Here is a 19954-nt window from a genome sequence, read left to right on the forward strand (position 1 = left end):
TATACCTTCAACTTCTGGTTCCATTCTCGATCATGTGGAAAGAATGATAGATGTGGGGGTAGAACCATCTTGTTCTCATCCTAGACCCAGTGAGTCTGAGGAAGTGGTTGAACCTAGAAGGAGCAAGAGGCCAAGAATTACCAAGGATTTGGGAAGTGACTTTATCACTTACCTTATCGAAGATGATCCTCCCACTTTCCGAGATGCAATGGCTTCACCTGAAGCAAAGCATTGGAAATATGCCATCAAGAGTGAAATGGACTCCATTATCTCTAATGGTACTTGGGAACTGATTGACCTCCCTCGTGGTAGTTCCACAATTGTGTGCAAATAGATCTTTAAGAAGAAGTTGAAACTAGATGGATCTATTGACAAGTACAAGGCAAGACTGGTTGCTAAGGGGTTCAAACAAAATGAGGGAATAGACTATTTTGATACCTATTCTCCGGTTACCCGGATGACCACTATTAGAGTGCTTATTGTACTGGCTTCCATTTATGATCTTTCAGTCCATCAAATGGACGTGAAGACCGCTTTCTTACATGGCGATCTTGAAGAAGAGATCTATATGAATCAACCTGAGGGTTATGTGGCTCCTGGTAATGAAGATAAAGTTTGTAGACTTGTTAAGTCATTATATGGACTTAAACAAGCCCCTAAACAATGGCATGAAAAGTTTGATAATATTATTTTATCATTTGGCTTTGCTGTAAATGAATCTGATAAGTGTGTTTATTGCAAAGTTAAAAGTGATGGTTGTATTATTTTATGCCTGTATGTAGATGACATTCTATTGTTTGGTTCCAATATGAGAATTGTTAATGAGACAAAGTCGTTTCTTAGTAGTAAGTTTGACATGAAGGATATGGGTGTTGCAAATATGATCTTAGGCTTAAAGCTGACTCGTTCAGCTGAAGGGTTAACCATTTCTCAATCTCACTTTGTTGAGAAAGTACTTGTGAAATTTGGCTATAACCAAGGGAGATCTGTAGCAACTCCATATGACCCTTCTATCCCTCTTCATAAGAATACGACTGGTGTTCCTGTGTCTCAATTGAGGTATTTCCAGATTATTGGAAGTTTGATGTATCTTGCAAATTGCACGAGACCAGATATTTCGTTCTCCGTGACAAAATTAAGTAGATACACAAGTTGTCCAAATCGCACTCATTGGAAGGGTCACAGGATTGGAAGTTGAATGGTTAAAGGGACTTCTTGAGGAACTTTCTTTAATGTGCAAGCCAATTCCTGCAATATATGTGCATTGTGACAATATGGCCACTATTGCAAAGATTAAAAGCACAAAATATAACCAAAAGCAGAGGAGACACATCCAAATCAGAATAAAATTTGTAAGAGAACTGGTGTCTCAGTTAGTGGTTGTTGTGGACTATGTTGGATCTAAAGAGAACACAGCTGATCCATTAACGAAAGGACTAGATAAGTCTTTAGTCCTGAAATCCAGAGAGGGGATGAGACTAAAACCCATCAGTAGTTCATCTGCAGTAGCAACCCAACCTATCTGAGTGGAGATCCTACAAAGTAGGTTCAATGTGGTAATAATAAGTTGTAGGGTGAACTGGATAGCACCTTATTAAATATGATACTTTGTATATGTGTCTGTTCCCTGTTTATTCTGGAAAGGTGCTATAGCTGCAAGTTAAGGAAGAGTTAAAACTCTGAATGGGTTCAAAGCCTTCTAGGCGAGATGTTAGCAGTGCATCTTTGGAGAAGCCCACCTATGTGAATGTGACTGTGTGGCCGCAGTTTAAGAAATTGGGTTATTCCTGAAGTCACTCATGAAACAGGATTCGGGCGCATGGCCTTTAACGCGTCGCCCCTAAAGATTACAATCAGAACCTTTATCATGTTGTTGCTGATGGACACTCTTACACCAAAGGTTCAAGTTCAAGACTTCAGTTCACTTCGTTCCTGTGGGGGTAAAGTTAGTCAACTAAGGTAGTGGTTCAAACCGGAAGGTACCATTGCTGAAAGCATGATATGTCCTGTTGCAGATTGTCTCATTTTGCACCTTGGGTTCCTCCCGTTTCATTCTTTGAATTTGTGGGGGAATGTTAGGTGTAAGATGGAAGAGAGAGAAAATTCAAAGGAGAAACTGGGTTGTTTAGAGAAGGTGGTCTTGATGAGGTGGAATAGTCCCACATTGCCTATGCTTGAGTTTTCTATGGGCTTTATAAGCCACTTGTAAATTCATACACTTGTTCTTGAGAACAAGAGAGTGGGAGGACCACCACACACACGCGCGCGCGCGCCCGCCCGCCCGCCGTGTCGTGCCGAGCCGAGCCGGGTTCGGATTCGGGTAATTGGCCCTTTAGGACCATATCCAATCAAGACAAAGTACCTTTTTACCCAAAGTTTCTTTGGATATTTGGATTCGGTAACGGATTATGGGAATGGATAATGGGTCACGACTCCTCGTATTCCATGCCCGTTATGGCTCTTCAAATTCCATAACGGATCTTGATCTTTTGAAGTCCGTTAACTGATCATGTCTCCTCAGAATCCGTAACGGGTCCTTCCACGTTTCATAACCGTTCGTAGGTTATAAAAGCGTGGTAAGGGCTGGGGTTACGCAGAGGCTGAGACAGACGCATTTCTAAAGCTCTGCGATTTCCCATCTCCCCTGTTGCTCTCTTTCTCTTTTCTGAGTTTTCTCTGAAGGGTGTTCTGCAACATTTGGTTCGTGGAGGTTGTTTTCGAAGGACGATCCGCCGGAGTGCACCGTTCGGTTCGTCGTGGCTATTGTATCCTGGGGGAAGGACGTCGGACCCTGATTTGTACTGTATGTGGAGGCGAATCTTCTCTAAGGGGAATACTTTCGTACGCCTTAGCCTGTTACATAATCTAAACATGGTTTTATTGTTTTCTTTATGTTCTCTGCTTCTGTTTGCTCTTATGCTGTCGTCTGGATTTTGGTCTGATGCGGAAAATGTCATGCTTGCTCCCTGTTATTGTTTCGATTGTCTCTTGATCATGTTGTATTTACTGTTTTCTATCGTGTATTATATCATGATGACGATTGTGAAACTGTGTGATCCGAAAAATGATCCAACATTGTCCATCCCCAGCTTGAGACTCTCTCTATACCAGAATATGAGAACTGAAAATATGGGCATTTCCGACACTTTTTTGCAAATCCAGCCATGTGGATGTGCTTGGCATGATGAATTTGCTAGGAATCAACCATTGGATCGTGTATTTTTTATGAAAAATATGATTTTTGAATGCTTGAATATTTATGAAGAATATGAGTTGTTGATTTTAAAGTCTTAAAAAAATCTCATTTATGCATCAAAATCTGATGATTCAGAGCGTGTTCTTGTAAAACCAAACATGTAGATCGCATCCACACGGTTAGATTCAAGAAAAAAGAATAAAAAATTCATGAAAATTGTGGTTCGCATATTAGTTCTCATATTCTAGTGACTATATATATATATATATATAATGGTCAAAGTGTTTGGTTTAATTGCAATAGGTTTTAGAGATCAAAACTTCCTGCTTTCAACTTTGAAATGATGTCTCTTTTGTAATCATATTACTTCCAGTTCTGACAAATGTATTCTTTGTGTAAAGAAGCCAACTTGAGCTCGGCTCACTTAGCTCGGGTTCATTATGAGCTCAAACTCAGCTCGGCTTGCCACGTAGTGAACCAAATTTGAACACTTCAAGCTCAGGTCTTTTTGGCTCAAACTCACCTTGTTTTACTTTCTTCTCCAAGAGTATTGACAGTGTCATAAAACATTAAAGAAATGAGCTAGCAACAATGCAATGCCGTAGACCCAAGGGGTGTGACGTAGTGGGTTGGGGCCTAGACCCTTTTGATGGGCAGTTTGGGTTCAAATTTCATGGGCGTCACCCTCCTGTGTAAGCCGAAGTTTGACGATTCCCTGTGGTCAAGGGGTAAGCCCTTGGAGTTTTACACTGACATGGACAGAGACTGTAGTATGGTAAGCTGGTCTCTGCACCTAGTGCGGTTTCTCCGAGTAAAAAAAACAATGCAATGCCGTGTGAAGACCATTTTCACATGTAGGTGGGGGAAAGGCAAATGTCTTTAGAAATTGCAGTATGACATTCCAAGAGTAGACTTAATTTTTTTTCATGTATTTTTCGTGGCAACAAGTTTTCTTTTTTAGATTGGTTTTTTTGCCACACGACAGCGGTGGAGCTAACAGCAAAGAACACATAAAAATAAGAGAGATATTTTTATTAGGTCTACATTGATATTTTTATTAGGTCTACATTGAGATGAACACGCTATGCTTTCAAAATAGGCGATATTTTGCAAAATATTGTTTTTTCAATGTAATAGATGTCAAAAATATCGTGTTAAAATCACAATGCTTTCAAATATTACTGATATTTGTGACATAGCTTTGGAGGATTATGGACTGGTGTGGAATCTTATTTTTCAATATTATTTCCATACCTACTCTCCAAAAATACATTATTTCCGTATCAAATGGGGCTGCATGTTTTTTCATAAATTTGATTTGTTGGAGAAGGTTTTATATGAATGGAAAGGTTAAAACCTTGATAAAATAAACCGACAATGACATAGATGGCACTGACTTTTAAAAGGTAACGAGCTTTTTTTTTCTCTCTCTCAGTTTGTTTCTGTCTTTCTTTCTTTCTCTCTCTTCCTTCCTCCTCCTCTTCTTTTTCTTTTTCTCTTTGTCCTTTTTTTTTTAACCAATTTTTCTTTTTGTTATAAATGATAGTTTAATATTTGAATTTTTTTATACATGGATTGTCTATGTATTGAAGCTATTCTTTCAATGGCTTGATAATACTTGCAATGGACCATGTTGTTGTTAGAAATTCATACATTGTCAAATATGTTTTTTTGGGGAAGATGACTTTTTGTTGCATAAAGAATCATGTCATCATTATATGAATTGAATGCAATGTCACATTTTTGTCATGCTCATCTTGTCCATATTTTAATGAAAGAACTGAAAAGATTCTTTTGTTTTTTTGTGTATGTATTTGTTAAGAATTCAAATTATGTTTAAATTGCATAGCTTTTGTTGATATTGACAGTTTTTTGCTTGTTTATTCAATTTTTTTCTTAATTTTTGAGCAAGTTTTGTAATCTAACGGGTTTGTTGTGCTTCACGATGATGGTATTTTGTACTTTGTTCAAATTTAGTATAATATTTGTGAATTTTTGCATGATTCAATTACAAGTTTGCATATATATTTGTTCATCGTAAGGTATGCAAAAATAAACGTAAACGCATGAATCTACCTTTTAGTGAGAGTATGTGATACCTAAAAGGTGTACTGATACATCACGTGAATTTCAAAAAGTTTGTTCGTGCAAATGGTAAAATGATCCTAAAGAAGTCGAATATTCGTGAATTTGGATACTAGACAGATTTTGAGGGTCAATTTTTGTTGTATAGTACAGTCATTTTTCAAAAAAAAAAAATACTAACTTATAACATTCCAAACCCGCATATATTGGCCCAGTGTATCAAGAAATATGATAGGAAACTAGCAACAAAGGAAAAGCAGACCATTTGAAAGGAAGGTGAAACTGATAAACTCAAACCAACTTAATGACCTGAAATTGGTTAAGGCAAATGCTCTCGACTTGAGGACGCCTCCTAAACTCCACCTAAATATACGACGTTCATATACTTTCACATACTTTCCTTTAAGAATAACAATTACGAACAATTACAGCTGCTGGATAACCAAGAATTAATCCTGCAAATTTAATCATGAAACATCGGCCACATTGGCTAAAATCCTAGCTAAAACTACTTCATAACTTTGAAGAAAAAAAAAGGGACTGCATCTTAATCAACCTGTGACTTGCATTTCTAATCCAATAGATTATTATGTCCTATGACCCAATGTTACCTTTTCTTTTCATTTTTTGAGAAAAGAACTATTAGGGCATGCTTGCAGTGCCCTGTAATTCTTGGAATTTTCAAGATCTTATGATTGTAAAATCACAACGCTTACTCCAGGTTAGTTAAACATGAGAAAAGTACAAGTAATTATGATCGACACTTGCAATTGTTTTTGCCTAGAATCTTGTGGAAGAAAGATTGACCTTGTAATTGTTCATCCCCACCTGTGACCGAAGCAAACATGCCGTACTACAATTCCTGCATGGTGTTGATAGATAAAGTCAGATCCAGGACTCGCATCTATGATCATTCCAGTCAAACCGTATCTCTAGGGTTTGTTTGCAGGATGAGGATAAACAAAGGTTTCCATGGAAATGCAACTGCACCCATACCATTTTCGCCAGCCCCACCAGGCAACACAAACATGGAAGCCGCTTACTTGGTCAAGCCATCCCTCTGGATCAAATTCATCTTCCGATGCCATGGCAACTCTTCAGCTGGAGGGGAACGACTTATTCATTTAATGTGGATTCATTCCATCATTTTCCCCAATCCTTGGAAGATCAGTCCCATGGCCTCATGTTGGTCAGGATCACAATCCCAATTTTCCCAGGTTTTTGCCCACAACACCAATTTTAACTATTGGGTTAACTGTGATTGCTTTTTTTTTATGAAAGGCAATCTGGGGTTAGGCAGACCCTTACCAGATTCCATTAGCATAATCACAAAACAGATACAATGAAAGGTTATACATCTCCCCTTGAGGGTGAACTTTCCAGGATTTCTGGATTCCACAAGGTTATCTTCCAGCTTGACTAGCAAAAAAAAAAAGCTAAAATAAATCCATCTTAAGGATGGATTTGAACAGACAAAGCATTGACCATGTCCAACAGAATTTTGATCACAACCATCAGAAATCGTAAGATGCCCTTGTAACAAATTATCAAGGTTTTGGAAAAAGTGCAGGTATAGAGATTAGTGAGAGCAGGTCGACAATCCCATTGAACTCAAATGAGGAAGAAGTTATGACTGGAGTTCCACTATGGGGCGGCCTACTTGTTCACTAACAGTTAAGTACTTGGGTACCAAGAGTGCCTAATCGCAAGACCTACCCAAACAGTTTCATTTTAACCTACTCTTCCAGATCATCATATCCATAATCTGTACTTACTAGATGAAAGATGACTACAAAATGAGAAACACATAAGTTGTTGCTGAATACAGCAATTGCAAGGGTAGGAGCTGCACTGGGAATGGAACCTGATAGTCAAACATAAACTTGAACATATGCACACACAAAAGTAATTGCAAATGATAAACAGTAGACGTGTTTTGCATATTGTGAGGTTGTTTTAGATTTATTTCACAAAGTTCCCCACAAACAAGCAATAAATTCCTCTAAACAATGGACACAGCTGCTTCGATTGACTGTGTGTAAGCTTTGGACAAAGATAGAACAGTTAAGGTTATGAGATTCAAAAGCCAAGTAGATTCTCGAGTTGCCTGGGAGAGGCATGATTGAGAAAAAGGCAAGCTTGCAGTGATAAACTCTGCACAAACTTAGCTGCTTGTTTATTGGTTCAGTAAATTGGTATTTGCTGGAACAAACCCTTCCACCTACCAAATAACTCTCTCTAGGATGATGTTTTATGCTTTACACGAAGCATGCTTCTGGACTTTCTTGGTGATTTGTGCAAACCAATGGCAGGATAAATTGAAATATGACTGTTCGGTAAAGGCTACTTGGTTTGGCCATGCATTTAAGGCTTGCTGCCTCCTGTTATTTTTTGTGCCATCATGCAAGATGATTTTCCATCTTCCATGTCTACTTGCAGGAGAGAACTGAAGTACTGGATCTAGGATGGCTATATTAGACCAGTGACAAACCTTAAATAAAGTACAAATTTATAATAATCCAGCACAAGCAGAATGCAGGATTTTCTTTGAAGTCTGAACAAGTTATTCAGAGGATGCATTTCGCATCCATGCTTTTGTATTCAAATACATGCAAATACACACACATGCACAGCTACCCAACAGATTATCCATTTTGGTGCAGTCTAAACTTTAAATTGGAGGAAGCCCTTATGGAAGTAATAACTCCATTAGGCTTATAGGATAGATGATAACATGAAAAGAACAAAAGTTTCTTGCTTGCCAAATTTCTCTTTTCCATCTTCACACACACACACACACACTTTTGTTCTTGCTTTCCAATTTTCGATCTTTTCCATCTTCACACGCACACACGCACATGCATGCGCACACACACACTTTTGTTCTTGCTTTCCAAATTTCAATCTTTTCCATCTTCACACACACACACACAATATACTTCATTGAAACTGATTATAAAGTCTCTTGATCACTCGCTGACCATGAACCAAATGGCGGTATCATATTTGTATAATAAAAGTTCTCGACACATTGAACTTCTTGTGCTCGCCAACAAGCAATTACAATATGCTTTCTCACCAAAAAATCAAGTCAAACATGTTCAAATTTATTGAGGAAGAGACAAAAGAAAGTAAAAACATGTCTATCATCTGCAAATAAAGCTTTAATTGGGCATAACTTGATAAAAGGAAGCATAACTAGTATTTAATTATCATCAACTGATATGGCAGCAACCATAAGGTTCTTCAACTTAGAAGCATTCTTCTCAAAACATCCTTCATTCCCAAAACTATTATAAATATGTTGTAGCAACAGCATCTTTATTCAACTAAAATGTCAACCATTTTCTGGGTGACCTTTTCTTCCATCATAAAGATCACTCTACTGCTAGACAGACAGACGATAATACGCCCAAAAAACAACATTTAAGGAGAACAAAATGAAGAGGAAAAGAAAAATTGCCTACCTCTGCCTGGAATACTTAAGATAAGCCATGAAGGCAGCGGCTGCCACCGTCCCGGTTGATGCTGCTGCCGCAATAGGCCATGGAAGCCTCCCAACTACTCCTTGGGAAGGTGTCTCCTTGGAGACCCCATTTCCACTGCATCCCGGCTTCTCAATCAGGCTCTTCTGTTCCGCTTCAGTTGCTTCCAACCTTGAATTAAGATTGCCAACTACTTTCTCCAAACCCTTGATCTCCATCTCCTTCGACCTCAATCTCTCCACCTCAACATCCCATTTCTTCCTCACTGTTTCGTTCTCTTCCTTCAGTTTTACCTCATTCCCTTTAGATAGCTCCTCAATAATCCTCTTTTCATTCAATGATTTCTCCAATTGCAACCTCAACTCATCTAATTCTGGTTGCAGCTGGCCGACCTTGGCTTCCTTCTCCATGCACGCCTGGGCAGCCTGTTCTCGCTTGATCTCGCTTTCTTTCAGACGACTTTCGAGTGCTCTGATCTTCTCTTCCTGCACTTCGATTTGGCTCTCTATGAATATTAATTTCTCGTTAGCCTTATCAAGTGTATGCTTCTCCTCTTCCAACTTGGATTTAGACACAGATAAACTCTCTTCCAATTCCCTCGTGGTAACTTCGAACCTGCGACTCTGTTCTTCCACCCTCACCTTCAGCGAATCCCGCTCATTTTCGAGACCTTTGATTGCCGAATCCTTCGAATCAGAAGTTTCCTGGACATCCTGAAATGAAACCCTCAGACCCTGAAGGTCCTCCGCGATCTCGTCCCTCTCGTTCATGGTGGAGATGAGATCGTGCTGCAGGCGCACGACCTGGATCTCGAGCTCGGCCGCTCTCGAAGCCACTGACTTCAGCATTCTCTGCTCCTGCTCGAGGTCGCTCACGGTGGAGTTGGCTCGGTCAAGCTGCTCCAGCACTTCCTCCAATCTCGAACTCGTCTCCGCTGCCCTCCGCGCAGATTTCTCACTCGACTCGATCGCAGACATCATCTTCGACGCCTGCTCTTCCACCAGGCTTTGCAGATTGGCGCGTTCGGCCTCAAGAGTGGAAATCTTCCTCTTCAACTCCTCCACTTCTTGGTCCCTTGAGGCGAGGGCTTGATCGCTAGGGAACAGTCCGCCTTTCGAATTCATGACGATTTCTTTTACGCTCTCTTCATTTCCGCCCTTGGCGATGACCTCTTCGGCGTTCATGGTTGCAGAGGTATCGTACTAACCAAAAAGGGGAAAGAACGCAAATTACAAGAGGGGGAAAATAACGAAAAAATGGAACACCAAATTAGAACCCAAAAAAAGTTCAAGAAAAAAGGCAACAAAATCAACACAAAGATGCACTTGGCACTAAGCATACGAAATCATCGTTGAAAAAACAAAATGAAATAAAGAAAGAAAGAGAACACAAGAAAGGAAAAAGAACAATTAAGGTCAAAATTGATGGGGGAGGGAAAAAGGAAATGAAAAGAGTATTAGAAAAAGGGAAAGAAAAGAGGAAGAACTTTTTTCAAAGAGAATTCCCACATTGTGCTTGAGCAGACTACGCACCCTTGGGTTACGTGGGGAAGTTGCAAGCGAAATATAAAAGTAAACACGAAAACTACAACGAAAATGATGGCGGTCGAGAGAGAGAATCAGAAAGAAAAGAACGATCGACAAGGAAAGACAGAGAAAACGACGAAGAAGAAGACTACAATCGTTTTCTCTCTCTCTCTGATAGAGAAGAGGGGAAGCAGAGTGTGGGCTTACTGACTATTAGGAGAGTCTGCGTCTTCTTCTTCGATTGCTCTGCTCTTCCCGCGTAGCGAAAACGCGCGGACGATCCTTCAGCGCCGTCACGCTTCAAAACGGACAGACTCCCAGAAATTCACAGTGAAGGCCCTAATTCTCCTCTTCTATTTATTGGTATGGTACGGTGTCTGGATCAATGTTGTCCGTATCGGTTTGGCCACCTATTCAGCTGTATCGGCAGATACAGATACTCAAGTGAACCGTTTTGTATGGGTCCAAAAAATAATAAAAATTATTACTTGTTAATCATAACTTATCACGTATTAAAACTAATAAAATAATTTTAAAATAATATAAAAAATGTATTTTTTGTGTTTTTTATATTTAAGGGCTTCAAAAATCAATGGTTCATAATATACTAAAATTTTATCGCTAAAAAATTCATACTTTTAGATTGAAATAACACGATCCAAGATTTAAACCTTAGCAAACAAACCATGTTGAATACATCCATAGATCTTGAACTTATGTGATTTTCATGTCAATATTTTTGTGCCTTCAATAGCACCAAATATTAACCCTTTAAAATATCATGATATTAGGGTTGCAAATAGATGGGATCTTCAATATGAATTGAACACTACTTTACTTTTGTATATGATTGCTAAAATATCATCCAACAGGGAATTAAGATCAAAATTGGATATACACATTGGGATCATTTTTTGTATTTGGATCTTAGATGTTTTATATTGGTCCAGATTAGTGTCTTGTCTAAATCATTTGCACATTTTTACATGCAAAAAGATTGATTTTCGAGATCAAATCCAGTATCAATATATATCCTTCAGATCCACGTGGATGGTTAGGTCACAGTATGATCAACAAAGCGTGTTTATGCTTTTATATATATATATATATATATATTCACTAGAATATGTGAATTGAAAATATGGAAACTAATGTGTGAACCACGACTTTTATAGATTTTTTATTATTTTCTCTTAAATATAGCCGTATCCATGAATTTGACAAAATATCAAGATGCTTAAACAGTCTCTCTACTACATATAAGAGACAATATTCTCCGCAATCCAATGCAAAAAAATGAATTGAAAAATATGAAGAAATGAGAAAGTTAGAGAGAAAACAAGAAGCTAAGTGAAATTTCATGTGTTTTGTCTATTCAGGTCAATATACAGTAATGGCTAGTGTCTGATTCAAATAATCTCAACAGTCAATCTTGTCCAAACGATCAAACCCATCCAACAAAAGAACAGTTTTGACCTTCTTTGTAAGTTTTATGAAGAGCTACAACCCTTGGTTTCATTTGACCACCAACAATCTTGATTATCCAAAATCGTCAAAAGAGAAAACATTGGGTTTTGGACTATAATCCAACCCAATCCAAACTAAAGCAAACCAAGCCAAAGCCAAGGCCCGGACGTGGATCTGAGCATAGGCATAGGCAAATGCAAAAGGCTTGCCCTTTCAGTCAAACCGCCTATAAAAACCCATTTTGAATTCCCCTCATTCTCAATATATATGAAGACTAATGTCAAATAATTTAATATAAGTTCCACAAACTACTTTAGCTAAGTTGAAATCATTCCTAATAGGGTTATAAAGACAAATCTTGCTAAAAGACAAAATATAAAATGGGGTTAATTACAAAACTTTTAGATATTTATAAACAACCTCAAATAATATTTCAAAACAACCCACAAAAATTTTAAATATTATTTTAAAACTAATTGTTACTTGTGTAAGAGTGAGAGTGCACCACATCTCTTCTTCACATGTAAGGTAAGTAAGCTCACATGGAAAAGAGTTACAGTGAGGGAACTCATCCTCATTGGCAAGTGTTGTTTGCATCCAATTATAAATTGTTGGAGGGATACATATAGATGATGACCTCATAACTGTTACAGATTGTAATTTATAACATACAATTTGTTACAGGTTGTGATTTATAACGTATGATTGGTATTGTCTTTTGTAAACAGTTACCACATATTGTAGACCCTACCTACTATGTTTAAGATCTGTTACCTCTTGTATAGCTGATCATGTTTATCACCATGCCTTAGATAGAGGAGCTACTACGTGTATATATGTTATACTTAAGTATGGAATAACATACAGATTTTTCATTCTTCTTCCAATTCTTTCAATTACAACTAATGGATCAAAATAATTTTATATTGGTTTTACTATTCGCAATCACTCGAGAGGTAGATGGATGGATCAAAGAGGAAGGCAACATGAGGTAGAGAGAATGGTGATATTGGATAAGAATTCCTCAATTTTGTAGATGAGGCTTGAAAATTTATAGTAGAGGCATCCAGGAGGGTCTTAGTAAATTGTCGTAATGCTCAATTAGAAGGTTGTGGATGCCCTGGTTTGGTGGATGATGATTTATTGAGCTCTCTTTATTGATTTGTGCAAGTGAGGTGATTAGAGCCCCTTAAATAGTGTCTCCTCATTAGGGGTGGCAATCGGGTCGGGTTGGCGTGTCAGCATACCTCAACCCGAACCTGACCCGTTTATTAAACGGGTCGGCTGTGGCAAACACGAACCCGACCCGTTTAATAAACGGGTAACCCGACACGACCCGCCAACCCATTTAATAAATGGGTTGGGTCGGGTAAACGGGTTTTCAGGTTCGCGGGTTGACGGATCGGGTTGGCAGGTAGGCAGGTTGGCGGGTCAGGTTGACGGGTTGGGTTGGCGGATCGGGTTGACGGGTCGGGCAAACGGGTTGGCTGGTCGGGTTGGCGGGTTGGTGGGTTGACCCACCCGCCTAACCCGTTTATTAAACGGGTCAGCCGGGTTGGCGGGTTGGCATACCCCCAACCCGAACCCGACCTGTTTAATAAACGGGTTACACGGGTCGACCCGTTTATTAAACGGGTTGGCTTAAGCCCAACCCGAACCCGCCTAAGAGGCGGGTTGGCGGGTCGGGTTGGCGGGTCGTGTCAGAAATTGCCACCCCTACTCCTCATTGATAGAATTGCAGCTTCATTAGTTATTGTGAATCAATTTACCATATATGTACCATCTGGAAACATAAATGACCATATTGATTCCCTAGTAGTCTGAACATAAAAACTACAACCTATTGATAGATCATCGAAGAAATAAGTATGGGAAAAACAAACAAAAAAAAATCAACCACATGCAAAAATTAGGATGTTAAGTAGTTCGGCAAAAACTGCCTACATAGTTTTCTTCTTGTATTGATTGAGAAATGCAATACTGAGGATAATGTCTCCTTAAATAGAAGGAGTTTACGAATTTTACATGAAGTCTACTATTGTCCATGGATACAACAAAGATCCTATGGTAAAATTACAAAAACTATTCTCGATAAAAATTCATCTTGAGGGTTCACACTCCTAAACCCCCACTTTACGGGCAAAGCTCACCCTCCCTGCAACCACGAGTTAACTTATCATGAAGTTGGATCCACAAAAAATTATAAAATTATATTTAGATAAGTAACAGGCTTCACACTCCTCCAACATGAATAGGTAGGGATTTGCCTAACCCTAGTTTTATTATCAAAAAAAGGAAAAAGAAAAGTAGGAAAGTAGTTGTAGACTCCTCTCAAAATTTGGGTTGGATTCTTCGGCCCAAGAATGCACTGATTGCATGAGGGAGAGAGAGAGGCGAAGTAGTCATTTTGCAGGTGTGGTAGAAGGGAGAGTATAGAAAAAACATGCTATCCTTACCAATGACTAAGACCTAGACAGAGAGAAAAAACTGAAGGAGACAAAGGAAGGATGATGGCCCCCATTAACTGCTAACAACAATGTGATGTCTCCTATAGAGGTAGTCCCAATCGTTACCACTAATGTATGTTTGTCTGTTCAGCCGAATGGGAAAGTGTCGTGGGACAGGTGGTTGAAGGGGTTATAGATCCAGAGATGGAACCTGTGAGGTCCTATCGGGTGGATGAAGATTCATGCGAGTCGATATGCAAAGCTACTAGAACCTTTCAAATGGACAGTTATTATGGGTTTCCCGAGGAGCTTGGGTGATTGGTTCCTAGCATATCAATAACATGTTTGAAACTTTGTATACGCAATGGCCCCCACTGCCTAAACTGAAGCTCTCTACACTGAAGGAGGGCTTATTTCTTATCACATCGCAGTCTGAAGATCATTTTCATATTATTACAAGTAGCGGGGCATGAAGTGTTGTTGGGAAGACATTGGTGACCAATAGATGGAAACCAAGATCACTGATATTACTTGAAGTTCAGTCCACCGTTCTCCTTTGGTTCTAACTTCTAGAGTTATCTCCAAAACTCTGGAACAAGGAAGTTTTCGAATGCATTGCCTCAACAATGGAAGGTGAATATACCAAGATTGATTCCTACACCAAATCAAGATAAAGATGTCCATTTGCAAGAGTTAAAATAGAGGTTCCCCTAGATTTTCTTTTAAGATCGACGACAAAGATCAAAATAGAAAAGGGAAAAACCTTCTTACAAGAAGTGGTATATGAAAACTCCATCAGGTTTTGCATTGTCTGCGGCTCCATCGCCCACCCTCTAGAGAAATGTGTGAGGAACCAAATCCCACAAGGGAGCTGATAAAGAAGCCCCAGTAGAGATGGATGCAAGTGAGAGTGTCATGTTAGAACCAACGCAAGACCACAGTGGAAGCAAGGCAAGCAAACAAAAACACATCCACGACTTTGCAAGGAGCAGAGGCAACGAAGATGCAGGAAACCCCAGCGACGAGCTAAAAAGGATGTGTAACCAAAGAAGGTTATATGTCCTCCCCCCGTTAGCTACATCGTGTGGTCGGGGGTCCCAATGAATGCCACGTATGTAAGCACATGCAGCTCATATCCCCATGTTTGTCAACATCAATTAGCATCGGAGTCTGGTGCAATTGCAAAGACTTAAGTATCCTTTCCTCCATTGGTGCCATAAAACAACGATTCTAAAGAAGGAGCGATTGCAAAGACTTAAGTACCCAAAGATGGTTATTTAAGACCCAGTTCCTACACTACAGGATTATCCGAGAAAGGAATCCCCTCTGAAAAAAGCCATGAACATCAATCTCTCTCTCTCTCTCTCTCTCTGTGTGTGTGTGTGCACATCCAACAGACAATCCTACACTGCTCTATCAAGCACCGACTGACCTGCACACTGACTATAGCATGGTTCAACTTGATGAGTTGTGAAGTCTGATTCATAGTTTTTGCCCATACAGGAGGAGGGTCTGAGGGCTCCCCGCAGCATGGGTCCCGCTGCGCGGTCAGTGGGTGGGGGTCCAGGGGGGCCGCCCTTGGCGGGGGGTCTCTGAGAGGCCCCTATAACAAAAAAAAATGGGCCTTGTATAAATTCTTTTTTTTTCTTTCCCTTTTGTGACTGTCGAAAATGAGCAATAAAGTGTTTTGTTTGATCGTGGTGTTCATATGTTTCCTTCGGTTGTTTCTTGCTCGAAGTTTTTGTAATACCCTTTCTCGTGATTTTCTAGTTTTGTTTTCACTACACGATTTTCGTAAATCGCTACTCAATTTAGCGATTTGCCATTTTTTTTGTTACGCGCTTTTCATAAATTGCTACTCGATTTTGCGATTTGTCACTTTTTTGCGCTATGTGATTTTCGTAAATCGCTACTGTGTGTAAATCATAAATTGTGATGTCGAACATCGCCCCCTTGAACACGATCTTCGTCATGACCAAGTTGTAGTTGCTAACCGTCCCGATGGCAATCTTGAGGTCCGTGATGGGGAAGCCGAAAAGAATCCTGTCATTCCTGACATTGGCGGGGAGGTCGAGATGAGGACCTCGCGGTGCCAGAACCCGACGAATGCCTGTCAAGACTTGAGGGTGTGAATGCTCGTGTTGAGCAACGTTAGGGTGGCCTGGAAGGCATGGCCCTGATCGAAAGTATTGCCGATGTAGGGGTAGATGGATTGTACTTTGAAAGACTCAGTTGTAGGTGTACTGAAGGAAGATTCTGTTGTAGGTGTCCCTCGAAGGCAGCGGAGGGGCCGCCGCATTCGGTTGCCCACTGGACGAGGGCAACATTTTGGCCATTGCTAACAGAAATGGAAAGATGATCACCGCTCTTTGCCTCCCTTAATTTCTTCTCTAGAGAGAGAAAGAGAGAGAGAGAGGGTTTTATAGTGTTTCATGGAGAAGGAAGAAGAAGAAGATACGACGAAAAGTTCAAACAAAAAAGAAAGAGAGTGTTTCATGCTTGTTTTGTTGTTTGGACTTTAAAGAGTTAACATCTTCCTCGACTTTCTAGATGAAAGGTATTTTTGTCCTTTTTTTGAACCGTTATTTTCCTTTTTTTTGAATGGAGGATATTTTTGTCATTTTCTCGAACCATCATTTCATGACAAGAATAACAAGGGCTTAAGTCTTTGTAACTGCACTGGACTCCAATGCTAAGTGATGCCGACACACACAGAAATACGAGCCCCATGTGCTTACATACGTGGCGCTCACTGAGACCCTCAAAGATGCACTGTAGCAAAGAGTCCATATTCGGGGGAGAACACACACCACCCTCCCATGTGTAACAGAGGAACGAGATCCTGTTGACTCAGTCTGTCGGTTATGTTGTTGCGTGCATGATGAAAGAGCATTTTGCTATCAAATCTCAAAAGATTGGACGTCAAGTGACTGTAGAGGATTTAGTGGAGGCGACGCTACAAAGGGAGTATGTCAGGCCCTGAAAGATTTTTACTTAAAAATTTGGAAATTTTTGTTTCAAACTCTCAAGCAGTGGAAAATAAAGTTGTTTCAAACTCTCAAACACTTTTCAAAGATCAGGTCTTATTTAAAGTTTTCATAACAAAATTTGCATATTTTTTCAAAAATAGTTTTACAACTTCTAAAAAGCTTAAGATTCACAATAATACAAAAAATATCTTAAGTTGGTCTCGAGATCCTGAAAATTATTAGTTCTGAAAATTGACTTTGCATTGCATCATCTTCTTTATTGTGAACCTAAAATTTTATAATAACAAAATCAAACGGGTGTCTTATCAATTTTAGATAAAAAAGCATAATGTTCACTATTTAAACACAGTGTTTATAAATCTTGAGAGTCTGGTTTGTATTAGGTATGTAGTGTGATTATTTAACTTTTACTGTGAGCATTTACAAAGAAAACTTTGAATGAGCTGACAAGGGTTTATTATGCTATGTAAGCTTATCGAAACTGGATTGGAGTTTGATAGTAGGCTGGGCTTATACCAAGGGGTGTGAAAGGTTTGGTCACCACCACCTAAAGTGGTGAGGGTTGGGGTTATGTTGCTAGTTGCAACCACCACAAGAGGTGATGATAGAGAGTGAAGAAAGGAGAGCTGAGAAAGTTGCAACCACCGAAGGTGGTGCAAGAGGGCTAAAGGAGAGAGGGGTGATAAGAGAGAGGTGAGAAAAGAAGGAGCTGGCGGCATGAAAGAGGGAGCCATTTGGGAGGGGGTGAGTGAACACTTGGGAGGGGGAAGGAGAAGCACGTATTTGTTTTTTGAGATTAAGGGTAAAAAACTGTGGGCTATGCTCTTGGGTGTGGTGTTGTAGGTCTAGACTGGAACCTAGTTAGATTCAATTCACATCCAACTTTATTTGGTTAAGTTTAGTTTAGTTTAGTTTAGTTAAAGTTTTATTTAGGTTTTAACTTTCTAACTATATTTCTAATAAATTCTTAATGAATTTTTAAATTCAAATGTAATAATTAATTAATTAATTAAGAATTTTGATAAAAAATGTTTATTTGACTGAGCTTTGGTCAACAAGAATATGGATGACTATGAACCTCAGGTCAAATATGTTTAAAAAATTGGTCTCCGAAACTTGTTGGGCACTCAATGAATTGATTTTTATGAAATCAAAACTGTCTTAGAATTTCGATAGGAACACAACTCAGTATTTAAAATTTTGAAAGTAGATCTGTAAAATTATTATTTGGTCCTTAACCCCCTTTTTCTTTGTATATATATTTAACAAAAAAAACATATTGAAACAAGAAAATGTTCCTTTTTTTATATATTTGTGGATATTACAGAGTCACCATCCGGTGGCAATCGATTGAAGAACCAGTCATGGATGAAGATGGACACGCAGATTCGAATGGTGTCGACTCGCAGGGGCAGCAAACAAAAGGCGGGTAACGAAGGATGGAGATCGAGATGGCTAAGGAGTGTTGGGAATCCAAATGAGACCACTACCGGTCAATGAGGACCATGATATGGATCCCGAATCAGGTGAGGCCTTTAATTGGCACACCCGATCCAAAGTGCAAAAATGGGCTTCCCAACGGAACTCCAAAGGCCAGGAGAACATCAGAGTGGGCCAGGGCAAACAGCTCACATTTACGAAGAAGGTCAATGCTGGGTGCCGACCTACAAAGACGTCGGTGCACCCTTACGATAACTTGCCGGGATCCTCGAGCCCCTAAGGCGAGGTGATGACATTGAGAGGCATCCTGGCGGTCTCCAAACGACTGCACAAGAAGCAGCAAGACAGAGAAGAGGAGGAACGAGTTTTATATATTTTATCAATTATATAAAATATCATGTATATATTGATAAAATATATAATATAATATATATATATATACATATATTTATATATTTTATATAAAATATAAAGTTAACATAATCCAACCAAGTCATAAGTCATTCAAGGAGGAGCAGATTGACAAACGAGTCAACTAGTTTTAAAACCATGGTTTAAGGCATTGGGCTTTTTAATTAACCAAGAAAAGTTTTACCTGTGCTTTTAAGATTTTGGAAACAACACAAGTACTTTGGATTAGTGTTATGATCCCACCTTGCCCATCCATGCCAAAGAGCTTACTTCGCCTCATTGGGTGTACATGTGTTTGTACTTTCTTATACTTTGGATTGAATTCATTAAGAGACTTAAGATTCAAATTTTATGTACTTAACAACATCACTTTATAAAATAAGTGGCAGTTCTTGTATGGCGCATTTATTTGAGACATCTTTAGAATCATAATCAGAGCTCTTTCTTTGGTGAAATTAGTTTTGGGAGGATCTTCACTTCTATTTAAAGAGTTCTTGATCTAACATTTCACCATTAAGAGTAAGTGAATAAACTTTATTAGCCTTCATTTCATCTCAATTAACCACTTCCATTTCCACCAAATTCCTTTTTAAATTCGTTCATCTAAGCTACTACATGCTATCAATTAAAAGGTAAATTTTTTATGCATTGCTGCATGCAGTTCAAGTACTGATGACCATCCATCTCAACATTTTTTGGAGATGGACAACATACCCATCTCAAGAAATAACAAGATGAGTGGCTGTCAATAAAGTCTATGCATGTCCGTCATGCGGATATAATGTGAAGTTTTTTCATTATTATCTTTTAAAATTTTCCTTTGAAAAAAATACTATTTAAAGCATGTTGATAAGCAAGGGACGATACATCGTGAAAAAGAAAAAAAAAGTACTGTAGATCACTTTAG

The 19954-nt window shown here is 39.1% G+C and overlaps 1 protein-coding gene across 1 annotated transcript; it reads right to left on the reverse strand.

Moving 5' to 3' along the window:
• Positions 1-8466: 8466 nt before the first annotated feature.
• Positions 8467-10622, reverse strand: LOC149834151 (uncharacterized). Its single transcript, XM_090009997.1, has 2 exons — positions 10500-10622; positions 8467-9968 (listed from the first exon to the last, which is right to left on the reverse strand). Exon 2 carries the CDS (start codon positions 9948-9950, stop codon positions 8745-8747), a length of 1206 nt encoding a protein of 401 aa, XP_089866123.1. The 5' UTR covers positions 9951-9968; positions 10500-10622; the 3' UTR covers positions 8467-8744.
• Positions 10623-19954: the final 9332 nt, after the last annotated feature.

The sequence above is a fragment of the Nuphar pumila genome, chromosome 6 (genome assembly GCF_984573655.1).
Source record: "Nuphar pumila chromosome 6, dmNupPumi1.hap1.1, whole genome shotgun sequence".
Lineage (NCBI taxonomy): Eukaryota > Viridiplantae > Streptophyta > Magnoliopsida > Nymphaeales > Nymphaeaceae > Nuphar > Nuphar pumila.